Source organism: Fringilla coelebs (genome assembly GCF_963513975.1).
Source record: "Fringilla coelebs genome assembly, chromosome: 2".
Lineage (NCBI taxonomy): Eukaryota > Metazoa > Chordata > Aves > Passeriformes > Fringillidae > Fringilla > Fringilla coelebs.
Genome location: NC_140029.1, coordinates 21471726 through 21489225, shown reverse-complemented (window position 1 = coordinate 21489225; position 17500 = coordinate 21471726). Strand labels below are relative to the sequence as shown.

Genomic DNA, 17500 nt, shown 5'->3' with positions numbered 1-17500 from the left:
TTATTAGGTAAGTCAAGAGTTACCCAAAGGTGCATCTCCAAACTAAGGATATTGCACCTGAGAATAACAGTGCATCTATGAGAATTTGAAACACTTAAATATTTGCACTAAGACAGATATTTATATTTGTTAAAAATACAAAATTTAAACTATGGGATACTGCACTTTAGAACAGAAAACACTCCAAATCTAGTGCATACACAGACTCACCATGAGTTTCAGCCTTGAAAATCTTGGCTTGCAGGATCAAGCCACTGGCAAAAATCCAGCAACTTAATTAATTTAGCATAACAAAAGGATCAACAAATCTTTACTGTGAACTATCCAGTTAGACTAGAGAAAGGGCAAACTCTTATGCATGACTTTTTACTTCTTCTAGTATTGGTTTAAATGTAAATGACTCAATAATATTTAATTTTATTTTCACATTAGTTTGAAGACTATCTAAAGAAAACAAAATGCTGTAGTAAAGAGAGGGTAAAATGGTATGACTTCAGACACAATGAAATTTAGATAAAGCAGAGGTACTTGGTATGACACTGATTTTTCTTAGATGGCTCTATCTCAGACTCAAGAAAAGCAAAATTCTAAATTCTGTATGGAGGAGATAATGTAGCAATATTTTGATGTAGGATAGTTTATTACATAAACAGTATGTACAAATTCTAAACATGAAAATAGTGAGTAAAAGAAATCAGACTATTTACATTTGTAATTTCTTTACAAAATGTTTTTACAAGTGTATATTTTTTCTCTAAATAACAGGACAAACACATAAGACCAATCTTTTTGCATTACATACATAAATAAATATTGACTTTAAATGACTGTTATAGGAACATAATTTCTACAGCCAATTTGGGTAACAGAGAAGCGTTTGTTACCTTTACTACAATATAATTAAGTAAAAAGGAAAAAAATTTACATATAGAGCTCTGTTAATTACTTTGTAAATAGTACCTTACTAATATATCAGTAGAGGTAATACAGTCGTTACATTTCATGCCCACAACTGAACAATGAGTTTTGGCATGCAAACCCACATATAATCATCAACATCTGCAGGTATCCATTTACATTTTTTTAAATAAAGGGTTTTCTTAATCATTGAAAACTACATGCAACAGATTATTAGTAGCATATTCCTGGTTAAAATGCACAAGTTTTGCATAACATTATTTTTAGTAATTGATGTTCACAGGTACTGATCAAAAGGGTAGGAACATACTTGGCACATAGTATAAGAAAATGAATTAATAAATAAGTCAATATCACTATGACATTTACATATACACAAAAATAAAAAATTTTATGGTGTTTTACATGGAATTTAGATGTCTGGTTCCCCCACTTTATTTTACAAGGCCCTGATTTAAGACATTATTCAAACAAACTGACATCCATGCTTGATGCTTGATTTGAAGCATCACTAAAGCTCATAACTGCACAGGTTTACCTGCATGCCACTGACTTCCTTTGTGCCAGCCTTCCTGAATCAGGACCTGCTTATTGGAAACCCTCCCTGACTCCAGCTGGGAGCATGAAGATGAAAGTATTGTGAAATAAACTGACTCAGTATGAAGGTTTCTATACAGTTCTGCTAATAACAATTAGCAGAATTGCCAAATTCCCACTCACATTAGAAATGACTTTGTGTGTGACCAGGCCAAATATCAATGTCAATGTCAGCATTGCCACACCAGGTCCTCAGCTCCTTCTGAAGCCATTAAGCTGAGGATGTTCAGCATTTAAAGAACCAGACTTCTTACTTATTATCTGTGTGCTATATTCTTAATGAATATTCAAGTTGGTACACATTGATGATACAGCACAAGTTCTGTCTTATTTTCTTCTGCTCTATAAACAACTCAAAAATGGTAAAAAAAAAAATATAACATGAACAAACCAGTTTCTTCTTATACAAAAACCACCAACAAACAAAAAAATCACTTCACAAAGCAGTTAGCAAAAATAGCATAATCTTGTAATTCTCCTTTAAGAAATAAAGATAAACAAAATGCATCCTGAATTCAACTGACAAGTCCATCAGAATCGTACACAGTAAATAATACATTAGTGTAAAGGTGCAGAGTATCTTAAAACATCCCAATACTTCTAATATCCTCCCAATATTAACTCTGAATTACACAACATCATTAGAGAAAATAAATCTTTAACTAGGGAATTAAGTAGCAAATTGCAACTCTATTGCTGAATTAAATGTTTAATGTGGCTTAGTCTAGTAAATTAGGACAATACCCTGTGTGATTCAGCAAACAAGGCTTTAGAACTAGGCACTAAAAACTTCAAATCTGTACTGCTAATTTAAAAAAAAATAATCAGAAAATCACTCACAGCTGGGAATTTAACATCCATGCATGAGCTTTGTTGACTTTGTATTTTTCATTTTTGATTTGGAGGGTGACTTGAAAGGTGAGTTGATAAGATAATTTGTAGAAGGAAAAAAATAATTTACATCTTAGTGGACTCAATATAATACACTTGATCACTAGATTTCTACTTTCAACTTTTGGTTTTGATCAATCTAGTTCAGAAGGGAAAACCTCTCAGTGTTCTTCAAAAGTACACTGTCACTTTGAACAGAAGAATGCCTCAGAGAGAATGGCATCAGCAAACAGTAACCATTTTGATTCTTCTCAGAAGGATGATTTCATGAGGACTCAGGGCTCCTAACCTCCTGCTTATCTCCAATAAATTGGCATCATTGTACCAAAGACCAACATCTATTCCTTACAGTGTCACAATGAATGAAATGTAATTTCATTAACATTAATCAAGTCACTGTCAATTTGATCCAGCACAAGTAGAGCAGAGTGTGATTGAAAGGTTTGGACAGAATTCTTCAGAGAAGACTGAGGTCATTACTTTCCCTGATCCTGCTGATCCAGCAAACACCACAAAGATCACTTCTAGACTCATCTACGCCCTGTGCAGTCCAAATGTGAAAGCAGTGCTGCACACCAGTCCAATGCAAATTTTGTTTTCTTTGTAAAAATGTACACTGACACACTTTCATCCTGACAATATCTCAGACTTTGGCATTCTAAGAAAACTGAAAATAAACATTTATACTACAGGATTTTGGAATAAGAGATCAATTGCTAATTTGCTAATGTATTTTGGAAAATAGAGGAAGGAATTCAAAGCACCATAGCCTCTAATATATTTTAAGCTATTGTTAAAGGCCTTTGCAAACCATGTAGCAATAGAAAAAGTCTGGGAAAATTCTCGGTCGCTAAGTGAATATCAAAAAAGACAGCAAGCAAAATAAAAAAAAGTATGCAAAAGAGCCCTTTAAAACTGAAGGTAAAATTGTAAAAAAATTATAATGAGCAAAGGATCAGAAATTAATGCAGTTTCCTTCCCCCCTGTGGCATAAATGTTGTAAACTTCAGTATAGACAAACTGAATATTTAGTGAACGTTTTACTATGATAAACACAGCTCTGATCCTCAGTTTAAGATAGGTATTTCTTCATATTTGCTTTCTCACAAAACAGTTTGCCATCAAGACAAGGGAAATACGTGTACCACTACTGTCCAAGCTCCTCTTATTGAATATCTCAGAAAAATATGGAGCACAGATGAGTCTGTATCCTCTGCTGGTAGGAAAAGTGGCCACTTTGTCCAGTTGGAGTCAAGTTTTGAGGTGCATTAGTCTGATATGATGATTCAAGGAGCAATGGAAATGGTGCCAAAGAATTCAGGAGCACTTTGAACATCTTGAACATTAAGAGCTGATTATGGGTATTTGCATGGATGTTTATTGTCAGATACTTTCCAGCCTCCCAATAATAAATCCAAGCAGTTTCTGTTTACTATTGAGACATGTGTCTCTGTGTGACAAATTATTCTAGACAGCTTATATTGCACAATAAGGCAATATGAATTCCCTTATGGTTAAAAAGGGCACCCTTCTGTCTAAATTTGAAAAATGAATTCAAATAAACTATAAGCCAATGTTTTCCAGATGCCAGAATATTGTCACATAATTCTTTCTGTAAGCAGAACAGCAAAATAGAGCCAATACATCCATCCTTCTGTTCTAAAGATCCACAGGGAAAAGAAATATGTGCATCAAAATTCAAAGCCAAAAAGTAGCTATACAGCTACTAAAATAATAAATGTGCCTCAGAATTTCAGTTTCTAAAACTTTAATGTTAACTACTAAGATTTTTAACTAGAAAATTGGTGCTTGTATTCAAGATAATATTATACCTTGAAATATTATGTATCAAAAAAATTGTGAGATTTTAAAAGTTATTCTTCTAGGACCTATCAATTAATTGCATTCATTGCCATAAATTTTAAACAATTCTATTAATTGTTATTTGCTTCTCTACAATGGTATTTCTACCCTGCATATCCCTTAATTATTAACTATAATAACAGAAGATCTACATGATAGAACATTACCACTTTACCCAGATAGGTAATGTATATATATCCTCATCCTTCTCCATGGTGACACTACAATTATTAAAAACTGGGCATTTCAGGGTTTCTGCTACTGGTATTTATTTTACTTATGTGCTTATTTCAGACAAATTGAGATATTCTTTAATAGCAAAACACACTAGACCTTAAATTGGTGACAGGCAGGGCTTTAAGTAAAATAGATAATTTAAATCCATTAATGAGAACATTTTTCAAAAGTATGTATACATCATAGGACCTTGCAAATAGTAACATTGAATTCAAGAAGAGAAAAATCTGTATACACTGCACCATTTTAGCCTACTTTAAAGACAGAATATGAAAACATTATAATGAAGAATATAATGAATATTTTCTCACAGGTGTTGAGTTGGATGCAGTCTTCAGTTTGTTGAATAGCGCTGGTACTGAAATGATACTTGCTGTATGATTCATCCTGGTCATGGTGCAAACATAATTCTTCATGTCTAAACTACAGAGAAGTAGATACAGATCGTACAGGATGGTAACTTCCATTGGAAAACTGGGTTCATTGCTCCAACAGATGTGCTGTTACCCAGCCCTCATTTGGGAGCTCAGTTTTTTTCCCTCAGTTATTTGTATAATCATCTGAAACAGTCTAATATTTCTCTGGCGATGGCTTGTAGTGATGTGGATGATGCTGCTTCAGATGAGGTTCTAAACAAAAGAATAGGAAATTATGCATGTATCAAACCCTGGATAAGTAATGCCAACATTTATCCATACTGAAAAGGCTTTGTGAGACCTTCAGCTTTCAGTCCTTCAGCTCATAAATGCTAAGTCTGCGCAGGCAACTATGTGTGTGTTCAGTCCAGGCAACTTTATTGGGCCTTTAAAAGGACAAAAATATTCAAGCAGACAGATTTTGAACTAATTGTATTTTTCACTTTGCTTTGCAGTACTGCCCTGTATTTTCCAGAAAAACATGAAATGCTGGAAATGGCCATTAAGAGGTTTGGCTTGCTTTAGAAATAAGTTTAAGCTCTATCTATGCTGGACTGACTGAACCCAGAAAAATCTAATCTTGAAAGCTATGTAATCCTCCAGGCTGCACCTGGAGGACAGACCAACTTTGAAACCCAAGTGCTATAGGCATAAGCCAAAGATCTGTGGCTGCAACAAATGGCAATTGTTAGACCACAGAAACTGAGTGAGAGAAAGACTGGATTTGCTGTTGGACAGTCATCAGGGGGAAAAAACCAGCATCTTAAGTTTATGGAATGCTACTGGAATCAGTAAAAGCTCTAAGGCTTGAGAAAGGCTTCCACTCTTTACATGTGGAAGGTTGAAATTCTGTACCATGTGTTCCAGATTGCAAGGCAAGATGTATTCTATTGCCATCTGTATGGCAGTTGTCGGGTGTCAAGTGGGCAATGCTCCTTATCTCTCTTCCGGAGTGATCATAATCAACAGGGGGCATCTGCTGATAAGGGGCTATTGAATGTCACCACATGACTGATAAGAACTGCACATTGTGAGATGCTCTGCCCAGAGGGAGGAGCCAAGCAGTGCCATGCAGATATAACCTGGAAGGTTCTGACACCAGCTCAGATTTTGTTCCACTGGACTCCCCAGAGGAACAGCAGCTGCTTCTACTTCCACGGATCTGCGGAGGAAGAATACACCCCTTTCCTACAGGACTCCCCTGCTCCAACAGAACCACGCCTGACACTCCAGGAGGACTGCAGCCCCTTTTCCACCTGGACTGCTACCAACACCCTGACCCAGAGGGTGTCAGGTTGAGTTCTGACTCTGTCAGTGTTGTTCTAGTGTATTGCATTGTTGTATTTTATCATTTTATATTTTTTCCCTTCCCTATTAAAGAACTGTTATTTCCTGCTCCCATATTTTTGCCTGAGAGCCCCTTATTTAAAATTCACAGCAATTCGGAGGGGTGGGGAGGGTTTGCATTCTCCATTTCAGGGGAGGCTCCTGTCTCCTTTAGCAGGCACCTGTCTTTCCAAACCAAGACACCATGTCACAAGCCCCTGTCAGAAGAGTGCAGTGCTTACTGTGGGGAGCGAACGCAGGCAGGTCGGGCGTGCGGAAGGATTTGATGGTGGCTGGCCCTTCCCCACCAGTCGTCAGCACCTGCACTTCCAGGCGGTACAGCATGGAGGGCCGCAGGTTGGGCACGGTCAGGATGTAATGGTCCTACAAATAAACACAGCAACTCTCAGAGCACTGAAAAATAAAACGTAGCTGATCTGCTCACACACATCAGTGGTTTAAACAGGTTCCATCACTGTCAGCAGCCACCAATTATTTTCATAGAATTCCGTTAAAAGGATTTAATGTATGCATCATGTGCATATGAGCGAGTGTGTTTTGAATTTTTTGCCTGCCATTCCCTTTGAACAGACACATTTTTAACCATAACATTATGTGTACAAGGTCCAAGTTGTTGCAGACTTTTGTGGAAAGTGTGCTGATCACATTAGTGATGTGCTCATCACTAAAAACGAATCAAAATATATTGTCCTAACCATTCTTTTTAACAAACATGTTCATTACATAAACTTGTTTTTATTTCGGATTTGCATGTGGATTGTACTAATTGGTAATTTAAGTAGTGGCTGGCCTGGGGCCACTTCTGCAGCTTGTGGGGAAAAAAGGGTGACCACACTTATTTCAGATTTGTCCCAATTACACCATAAGAATTTGCCTTCTGCTCTTAAGGCATCATTTACAGCATGATGACTCACTTTTCACTGCTCCATACCTTTTGTTGTCACTTAGACACATGCTAAATAATTTCAAAGTCATTTCATAGAAACTTTCCCATAGGAATACATATCTAAAGACTCACAGATATTAAGGAATCAGGAGTCATTCATCTAAAATAAAATCAAAACTATAAATCAAAACATCTGCATTAATTTCAAGCTGCAATGGCCCAGGCCTGGGAAGGGGACAGCTGGAGAAGTGATGCAGGACAGTGAGGGCAACAGGGCCAGGCTGGTCTGGCCAGGAAGCCACAGGACAGGTGATTCTGGCTGGCACTGTACCTGCCCCATGAGGGGAAGCCCAAGCACGTTGTGGGAATAACTTTGGTTATTCTTGCGGGATAATTTGCTGCTACTGCCAGAGCAGACAGTAAAGGGTAAATGAGAGAGAGAAAAAGTGGGGGGGAAACATGTTGTTTTCCTGGAAAATTAGCACATATTCTGAGATTGGATTGCCTTTAACAGACCTGGCTGAAGCTGTTCCAAATCATATAAAGTCCTGCATGGGTAGGCAGAGAGACCAGTGCATACATTGCACTTGGACACTCACTCTGCTCATTCAGGTGCTCCTCCAGCAGTTGGGCCCTGTGCATTTCAGCCCTGGTTGTGTGAATACTACATTTTTAGTCAGAGTGAATGGTCCTTGGTATAAACAGCCTAAATTTTGGCGGTTTCTGAGGGACAGAAGACACTATTTCAACTCAAATCAGAGGCTTCTGCAAGTCTACCAGGCGCTATAAATAGACAGATACATACAGTGGTAGATAAAGGCATCTCCAGGCTCTACAGTTTAAAATGTTTGATGTATCATCAAGAATAGTAGCCATGCTTTGTATCTCCATCAAAGAGGAAAAATGAAGTACTTCCTGCTTCAACTTACCTGCAGAACCAGTGTTTGGCATCTGTAACACTACTAAGCATTATAAATGAGGAACAGACACACAAACTTAGGGAGCCATTGGAAGAAAGAAACCAACAACTTACTGCTGGCAGTATCTGTGACTGGGAAATGATGCTGTTGGGTAAACTGTTCTGCCGGCTCTCTGTGGTCACTTCTGCCCAAGTGACCTGAAAGCCTGTCATGGGCTGGTGAAGGTCTGCCTTAGATATCTTCCAGGAAAAATGACCAGTGATGTTACCTTCCTGAACAATGAAAGATGCAGACAGGTTCTCGGGTTTGGCCAACACTTTGGGTAGAACTGGCACTACAAATTTGGAAAGAAAAAAAAAGATAAGCTGAACTTTTAGAGATAATCTTCAATAATATTTATTTAATTTCAGAAATCAAGGTCAGGCAGAGCTTTATTTCTATTGTTACACACGATGCAGGCAGCTTTCCACCACCACGTTTTCAGTGTCGAGCAAAAACCTATGTTTGATATATTCCACTGACATTTTGGACCAAACTCAAACTTCAGATAAAATGCTCTCAGCTGCAGGTACAGAAAAGAAAGCTATGGCATGTACAGACCCAAGTGCCTCATTCACAGGGAGCCATTCTCCTGCTCCTCGTATTTCAGAATACCTGAGCTCAGACTGGAAGTTTTGGGACCACAAGAAAATGCACAGGGTAGCACAGCACTCCATCATTCAGCCAAAGAGTAAAATTCACGCCCTAAAACCGTAGTACAAGTTAATTGGGGCACTCTGATTAGGGGTAAGTTAGACCTGAGTTAGAGTTGCCCAGGAAGGCTGCAATGCTGGAAACTGCCAGGACAGGCATTCAGGAAATGGCAGTGAAGGCCAGCAGGGTGCTGGGTGACTTATGGAGCTTGGGGTACCCTTGGGAACAGGAGGGACTCAAGGCGAGAGGGCTGCCCTCCAACCAGAGAGAGAGGTATCCACACTTGGCAGGGCAAAGCCAAGGCTGACCTGAGCCAGGACCAGCTGACCACAGAGGTGCTGTCCAGCTAATATCTGCACAATTCTGCAACTTCCACAACCCTCTAGTTACACATTGTGACAGTGCTGGAAAAGATAAGAAGGCCTGTATTTTTTATTTAAGAGCAGAATTAACCTAAACAAAATCAAACTGCAAAAGCAGCTTGCATCTACAGCAAAACATTAAGAAAATGGGTCACACCACCATAATTATGTTTACAGTTATCCTCCATCATTATAATAAATACAATGGGAACCATTCTTCCTTACAAAAAAACCCAGCCATGCCATTACAGATATTATTGTATGTCCACTATGATTACTCTTAATTGACAAAACAGTAATAATGTACTAGCCAAAATTGATACTGTTGTGTATTTCTGTTGATTTTCACATAAGCATTAGTGATATTTTTATTTGCTTTGAATCTCTCATTTTCTATCCTAAAACTGCTTTTTAAGACTCTCTTTTGGTGATTATAAATGCTTTTGGAACTATTTGGTAGTTCTCCAGATCATGCCTTACCTCCTTCAGCAGGACAATTAATGTGCTTGTGTTTTTTTTCTTTAAATGCAGAGCAAGGTGGGGTAACAAAGAAAGTACTCTCAGCCTTAAAACGACCTTTAGATTTTGCAGGCAGAACAGTTACTTTATATTTGCATGAAAATGACAGGTCCTTCAGAATAATGTAGTTTTCCTACAACAAGAAAAACAAAAAAATCACGTGCTGCAAATAGAGCCCAAAGGGAAAAAAAAAAAAAAAAAGAACAAATTGAAAAATAACTTTGGCAAAAGATGAAAAGTTCTCTCCACAAAAATATTTTCCTGGATGCTTAACACATGCCAATGTGGTTTTAACTCAGAGAAGAAAGCAAGTATTGTCAATGTCATGATTCTTTTCAGTAGTAAAATATATTAGCATGGTGTTTGAATATGTCCTTCAATTCTACACAGTTCCTTCGACACACGGCATCAAAGCAACTACTTCTAATATTTAGAACAGTCTCTGTGAATGATGGCAGTGGGGGTAGCAATGGCAGGCTGTAAATGCTAATCAAATTAAATAAATGTAAGAAAGCTGAGTTAAGCTGCTGTAAATGACAGGCTTCATCTATGTTTAACTTTTTAAAAGCACATTTAAAGTCAGCATAGCATTATGGATGCATATTTTTCCACTTGAGTACATTAAGTACATTGAGTACATTACTTCTATATTCTTATTGGGAAGAAAAACTCCACAGCTCAATACAAAGCAGAAGTCTCTATTTAAGGACAATGAGTGGGGAAGAAAACTTTGCACAAAGTGTAAGTGTCCTTCTAATTTCTTACCATTGTCTGAAGTACTTTTGAAAATTACAGTCTGACAGCTTTAACACAAATCATATACGAAAAAAATGTTTGGTTGGTTGGCTTTTATCCTGAAAAAAATCTCTAATAATATGTTACTGGCTAAGGTCAAAAGTCTTTCACTACTTTTTGGATCTCTAATTCCCTTCAGAATCACTAATTTCCCATGTTCTTATGCATAATTCCATCTTTTTTCTAATTGCAAATTAGTCTAACCTTCACTTGGAAGGTCATTTTCACAAGACATACAAATTGGGCTGAGATTGGACTCCCTGCCTTCCACCTGCTGGGAGAGTGGTCCAACAGGTTTGATGTCTCCTTAAAATTGTGACAGGACTATTTTTATTTATCATGACAGATTGTATGAATTCCCATAAAATGACTGGAAATAAGAAAAAAAAAAAGGAAATAAATTCATTAATCCCACAATGCACTTGGACAGATGTCCAAACAGTCTTTCCTGACCTCTAGTGGAAATGAACTTCTTCAATGTTAAGTTTTTCCCATCTCCATAACATTATGTCAAAATAAATTTTTAAATCCACCTCTAATTTGTGCTTTGCTGACCACATGCAGCAGTAAATCTTACAAGCTAACACCATCCTGTGTGAGAAATCATGTCTTTTGATTTACTCTTTCACATGACATTAACACCCCTGAATTGATGGGGTAGTACAGATCAGAGTAAGAAGGAAAGGTGAATTGTGATTTTGTCCATCCTGCATAACACATTAAATCAGTTCTGATGCACCAATCACAATACTCTGTTGCTCAAATAATATGTTATAGAGACAGATGACACTAGATTGCCAACAAACTGAGTAGGAAGTACTGCCACTGCAATTTATATTTGGGCTGCCATGTACTTACATGGAGCTCTTCTCCCCATCTGATTTCTGTTTGACTACCAGATTTAATATCTAGTATTTGTCACTACAGTCCTCCTTTTCTTATCTATTATTCTCCTCAGGGAGAATAATCACCTGAAACTCATTTGCATGTCTAAAAGAAAAGCTGGTTTATTAATTACTATTATTAGTGTTCAGTATTTGCACTGTGCTAAAGTCTTGCATTATTAATTGCAGATAAAGCTCTGTGTTATACATCCTGAAGAGACATAGAAGAACTTAGGTAAGAAGTTTTTCTGGTCTCATTTTCTGAATAACAACAAAAACAAATAAAATATTTTAGCCTAGGGTGGATTTAGGAAATCCAAGAAACCCAAAACCATAATTTTTATCTTTTGCCAAAGAGGAACATAAAAAAGAAAGTATCCTTACTGATCTATGAAACAGGGTATAACACATATTGTGTTAGTTACAGAACCATCCTTTCTCTTGCTGCCTAGGAACCACTCAGAGTCAAGCAGAGGGCTGAATGGAGACTTACATAAGTCAGCTCTGTTACTTTCCTAAGTCCTTTGGTGTCATTGTGTGCACAGGACTCCAGTAACCAGTGGACTTGGAACTGATTCATGCTGATATCTAAATGATATAAAAAGAGAGGAAAAGACATATGTTTCACCAAAAGACATAAATGTACATTTTCACCATTGCAACTCTTCTGTCTCCTCTGGATAAAAACAGAAGGAATTTTAAGTATTGTAGAGTTGGTAATTCCTCACAAAGTAATCTTTAATATAATGGAGAAAATATGATACACCAATAAAATTTAAACCTGGTATCAGCTAAAGGAGATAAACAGTGAAATTTCATTTTCAGGTATGTTACCATATACTGCTTACATTAACAAAAAATAGGAATTTAAACTGAGCATTAGAAAAAATAATCTCAATGCTGCTACTTTTAATCATCCTGCAAATAATGAGACAGACTGGGTGTCAACTACCTGACTGTTTATATTGTTGGAGCATTGCAATACTGCTGCCTGGCACTGCTTAAGAAATCTGTGCCTGAAAATATGTGAAAATGCCTGTAAATCCCCAAGCTTTCTTCTTTCAGGATATGCCATAAAACCTTTAGTTCAGTATCTGTCCAAATAAAATTCTAATCTTGACTCTTATGAGTAATACTGAAGGCTTAAGTTTATTCCCATTTAAATCAATGACAAAACTTGCTGCAGTACCAACAGTATAAGCTTTTTCAACTTATTTTCAGCTCTTCTAGCTTTTTGCCTAATAATGCCTGAATAAGGAAGCAAAACAAAGAGCAAAAAAGAATTGACAAAAGAAGGAAAACATTAGGTAGTGCAAGTAGATCCTGACATTTTTCTGGATTTCACTTTCTATATAGGGGATGCAAAATTATGTCTGTTATTATTAATTAGCTTGGTATGACAGAGTCACTAACGTGCCTGACTGGGCTTCAGGAGGGAAACAAATATCTCTGATGCCTTAAGGGCTGATCTGGTATTAGACTGCTATGAGCAGTTTGGATTCAGAAGAAAAGGATTGTAAACGAAAGAGAAAATTACTAGTGTAGGAAACTAGCTGAAATGGCCCCTTGAAATAGATTTTTGCAGTAGCTGTTCTTCATAACAACACATATGCTAATTATTTTTGCAATTTCTTTGGAAACAATACTTCTTTCAACAAGAAATCCATTAAAAAGTGCATTTCCTGCTTTGTGATTGTTCCCTCTTATTTAAAATAAATAAAGAAATGGATGTGCTTTTGCATATCTCGTCAAGTTTTCCCACTTGATGTGCCTATTGGATGTAGACAAAAACTTACAGTGCATTTGTAAATGGGTTTCATCTGATTTCATCTCTTCCAGTTGACTCCACTATCGAATATCACCTGCTCAATGATCCTTAAGATCTCTTCTGACCCAATCCATTCTATCATTCTGATTATTTTAAACTATCTTCGTGGGGGGATTGCTCTTTGAAAAGCTACAAAATGTATATTTTTGCTTGTAATACTTTTCACATGAAATCCATAAATAAAACACTCTCCTTCGGCCAAACATTTATCCAAGCCAATTAAACCTTGTACTTTTCCAGCAGCCAGGGATTGGATAAAACCTCCCTAAGGTAGGTCACAAAATACCACTACATGGGCAACTGGGAAAAGACAAATCCCAAGCATCAAGACCTCACAAGAGCTCAGCATTCAGATATATTGGTGTAGAGGTTTATTGGGCTTCTGCTCAGAAATGTCATTCAAGGTAGAATCACAGAATCACCAGAGGGTTTGGGTTGGAAGAGACTCCAAGGATCCTTCAGTTCCAACCCCCCTGCTGGGCAGGGACACCTCCCACTAGACCAGGCTGCTCAATGCCCCACATAACCCGGCCCTCTACACTGCCTGGGATGGGAAAGAATATTTATTTCCAGCTACTGGCACATTGGAATCCTCTTGTATTTTCAGGCAGGTCCACATCCATTAATTATGTGAGCTTCTACTCCCAGACACTTCTTCTCTTCCTGCCTCCCTACTTTTTTCTTCATTAGCAAACCCTTAGTAACCCATTTGTAAACACCTGTGGTTTCTGATAGCTTCCCTACTTGAAAACAGAAATAGGCTAAAGAAGAATATAGAAAATTAGAAATACATTTAGAAAACCTATCAGCTTGTACTGTAGACGGAGGGTGAAGGTTTTCTTAATTCTTTTCCTAATTTTATTTGAGCTAATGAATCTCAAATTTGATAGCATTCTGGTAGTCTGATAACAACATACACTGAAATAAGGGGATCTTCAAAATTTTCAGTGAGTATGTAAAGGTTATCTGAAAAAGGTTTTTGTATCACATCTACAAGTACATCAACTGTTATAAACTGGAAGGTATCATGACAGCCAGCAAGACTAAAACTTCTTCAGTTCTCACCTCTATATTTGATTGCTGTTATCTAAAAAAATGGTAGATACACAGGTTAAATGCCATGTGTTAAAAAAGAGAAATGTAAAAATAATTCACAACAAAACCTCCCCAATTTTCTCCTTTTGAAAAATCTGTCCTGTCGCTGTCTAAAGTCTGACTAATACAATACAACAGAATAAAGTATTAAACACAATAAGGAAGTAGCTCCTACTTGAGACAGAAGCTTTTTAAAAATAGGGAAAGGTGGGACATACTGTGATTAAATAAACTAGAAGCCTGAAAAACTCAAAATGTATATGCATGCATGAAGTATGCAGATGAAATGACAAGATTGTTTGAGAAATTACCTTTAATATTTTTAAAAGCAAAAGAAGTCAAAATGCATGAAATTATCTAAAAAGCTCAATAAGAAGCTGAGAAAAATTACGAAAATATGCCTTTGTCTTATAAAATTGCTCCTAAAGATCATGACTCAAAAGCTTTATGAAACATACCACAAATGCAAAAGAAAAGCTTCTCCCAGCCCTCCTTTCAGCAGTGCACACTGTGCTAGTGAGATCACTATCATAGATTTTACTTCGATTTTTGGGTTTAGCTGTCCGATGCAAACTAAGGGATGGGTAATGGATGAGCTCAAACTGCATCCAGCTGATTGTCAGCCACTGCCACCAGAGCCAAGAGCTCTGGATCAGGATCAGCAAAGGTTCATACACTGAGCCCACTGACACATCTTTTTCCAAAAAGCCATTTGAGTACTTAATATGAACAGAATACTCATTACCTAATGGGACTGATTTTGGAGAGTTTTATCAGAAAACTTAGCCATCCCTGCTATAATAAGTACACAACACTGTCAAGAAATTTCCAGGCTACTTCAGTCTGCTTCCCTGGTATTTCAGATGTCACAGTATCAACCTCTTTCTGAAGATCTGGAGTTTTCTTGATTCTAAATTTTTAATTATGAGTCTTTATAGAGCTTTTTAACTTCATTGTTCTCATGGTTAGCATGTCTATCATTTGAACCTAGAAATAGTATCACAAACATGCAAGCATTTGTACACAAGCATGCATGTACATGCAAGCATTATGCACAAACAGCAAGTATTTGTATTTTCCAGAACTCAAAATGTTTGCACAGAAACAGTGAACCTGAAGGACATAATAAGTACTAGCACTCATTTCAGCAGCTCTACAATTGTGAAATTAGTCAACAAAATAGTCACCTAAGTACAAACAGCAGCCAGCTTATTCAAATAATTACTTTATTTTAAATTTATATAAAGAGACCAAAAAAAAAAAAGGCAACCCAGGACAATTACTTTAAAAATCTCTTAATGATACTGATATGGAAACTATCTCCAGATGCCCAAGCTAAAGATTTTTAGGTCTGTAAGACAAATGCACATAACAAATCTTTTCAAATAAACTAATAGTTGATGTTAATTACTTTGACTGTGATTTTCAAAGTAGATTTTCTGAAGAATAAATTGACTTTCTAGACTTAAGATAAATGGCTGTACAGACACCACATGATCATGTTCTTAAAATTCCATGTACTCTTAGCTCTTTTGCTCAACAAGGGTATGCAGCTAACTTTGCTGGACAGAAATCTTACAGCTCTAATTAGAAATGTATGGATCAGGGAATGCTCTAAAGCATGGGGTTTTTTTTAAATTTAACCCAAACTGCCTTTATTTTCACATTAATATCTCAATATCTCCACTAAGCTCTCTATCAAAAGTGTTTAGAAAGATATTCTTCATCAGATTTTGCTTTCTCCCCCTCCCCAATTTAAATGCTTTAGTTCAATTATAATAAAAACAAATTAATAAACTTCTGATTTTTCTGGATGGAAAATGTGCATTTATTCTATATCTTCAAGCTGTAAAAACAGCTCAAAATTCTACTAATGCCAATGCCAAGTACATGTGTTTGCCACTTGGAAAACTTCAGGTTCATATGAACAATTTAAGCATCTTAAATTGATAGACCTCAACATAGCCTAAGCCATGGCTGCACAATATTTATTAGGAATACTAAATCACCTGCCCACAGAATTTAAAGCTCTGAGCATCATTCAGAAAAGCAATCCAACAAAATTTCAGGTAATTCTGCAAGTTCTCCTAAATGGAACTTCTGGTTTAAATGGTTCTACAGTTTATTTAAAATAAACTACATTTTAAAGGTTTTTTCATTTCTTTTTCTCATCTTTTTCAACCTCTTCCACATTTCTGTTTTGTACAAATACACTGCTGCCAGTTGTATGAATAATTTAATCTAATGTGGTTTTTTTTTTTTAACATGCTACTGCAGACAGCTACTTTCTCTGCCTCAAGTACTTTTTCTCCTTTATATTGCAGTTACTGTTCCAGGAGGATGCCAAATTGACTCTCATAAGGAGCTGAAGCTTTGTAGCTGAAAAACTGGCATAGCAGGGGCATATCAGCAGTGACATTTGCTCATGCAGCCCAACACCATCAGTACAGAGCTACCCCAGAAAACCAGGTAAACAGAGAGATTTATTTCTTTGTATCCTGTGATCCACACCAAGAAAACTGCAGCAGACTGTGTCAGGAACTGGGGGGAGTTCTGCCACTGGTTTGCTTGAGGTCTTTAGGCCAAGTGCTTCATGGCTCCTTATCTCTGCTCCTCCCCTGTCCAGTGGTGAAAATGTAACAGTGCATGTTGTAAAAGTATTTCAGCTCTTGCATGTTATTCTGATGTGGGTCTCTACTATTTGGTACAAAAATGCCAATTAATACCAGCTGTGACAGCACTATTATGCAGGCAACCAAATTACAAAAACTTATTAGAAGGAAAATCAAATGGGATTTGCTGGAAAACAAGACTTCACAGCAGAATTGTTCAGCAACAGCAGCTCAAATTAAGGTTTAATTACAATAAAAAATGTCTAGCATCAATAAACATAGTAACATCAAGTTGATTTCTGCATCATGACAGGATTGAAAGTAATTAACATGGAGTGTCTGATAGATTTTCCCATTAGAATAAAATACTGTATAAAAGTAAATATTAGAAAATAAGACATATGAAATCCTTTACCTGCTAGCATAAAATTAGCAATTTAATACAAATAGCTAGCAGCTTTGAAATAAGTATTTCAGTAAAAAAAGAAACAATATTCTGTATTTTTTGTCACAATACCTCAACAAACTGACTCCCTCCAAAATATATACAGATAATTAAAATGTTAACTGTATGTCAAAAGGAGTTGTTATCAAAGCTTGGAAGATAATGAGTTATATGTAAACCTGTTGTCTTCAT

At 36.7% G+C, this 17500-nt stretch overlaps 1 protein-coding gene across 1 annotated transcript in view; it reads right to left on the bottom strand.

Moving 5' to 3' along the window:
* Window positions 1–5076: 5076 nt before the first annotated feature.
* Window positions 5077–17500, bottom strand: part of ANOS1 (anosmin 1) — a gene marked incomplete at both ends in the record, with an annotated part of 126712 nt that continues 114288 nt past the window's right edge. The window contains 5 exons of the mRNA XM_084227024.1: window positions 5077–5135; window positions 6491–6632; window positions 8189–8409; window positions 9611–9782; window positions 11822–11916. Of these exons, the coding sequence (XP_084083150.1) occupies window positions 5077–5135; window positions 6491–6632; window positions 8189–8409; window positions 9611–9782; window positions 11822–11916 (689 nt within the window). The remainder of the gene's footprint in view (window positions 5136–6490; window positions 6633–8188; window positions 8410–9610; window positions 9783–11821; window positions 11917–17500) is intronic.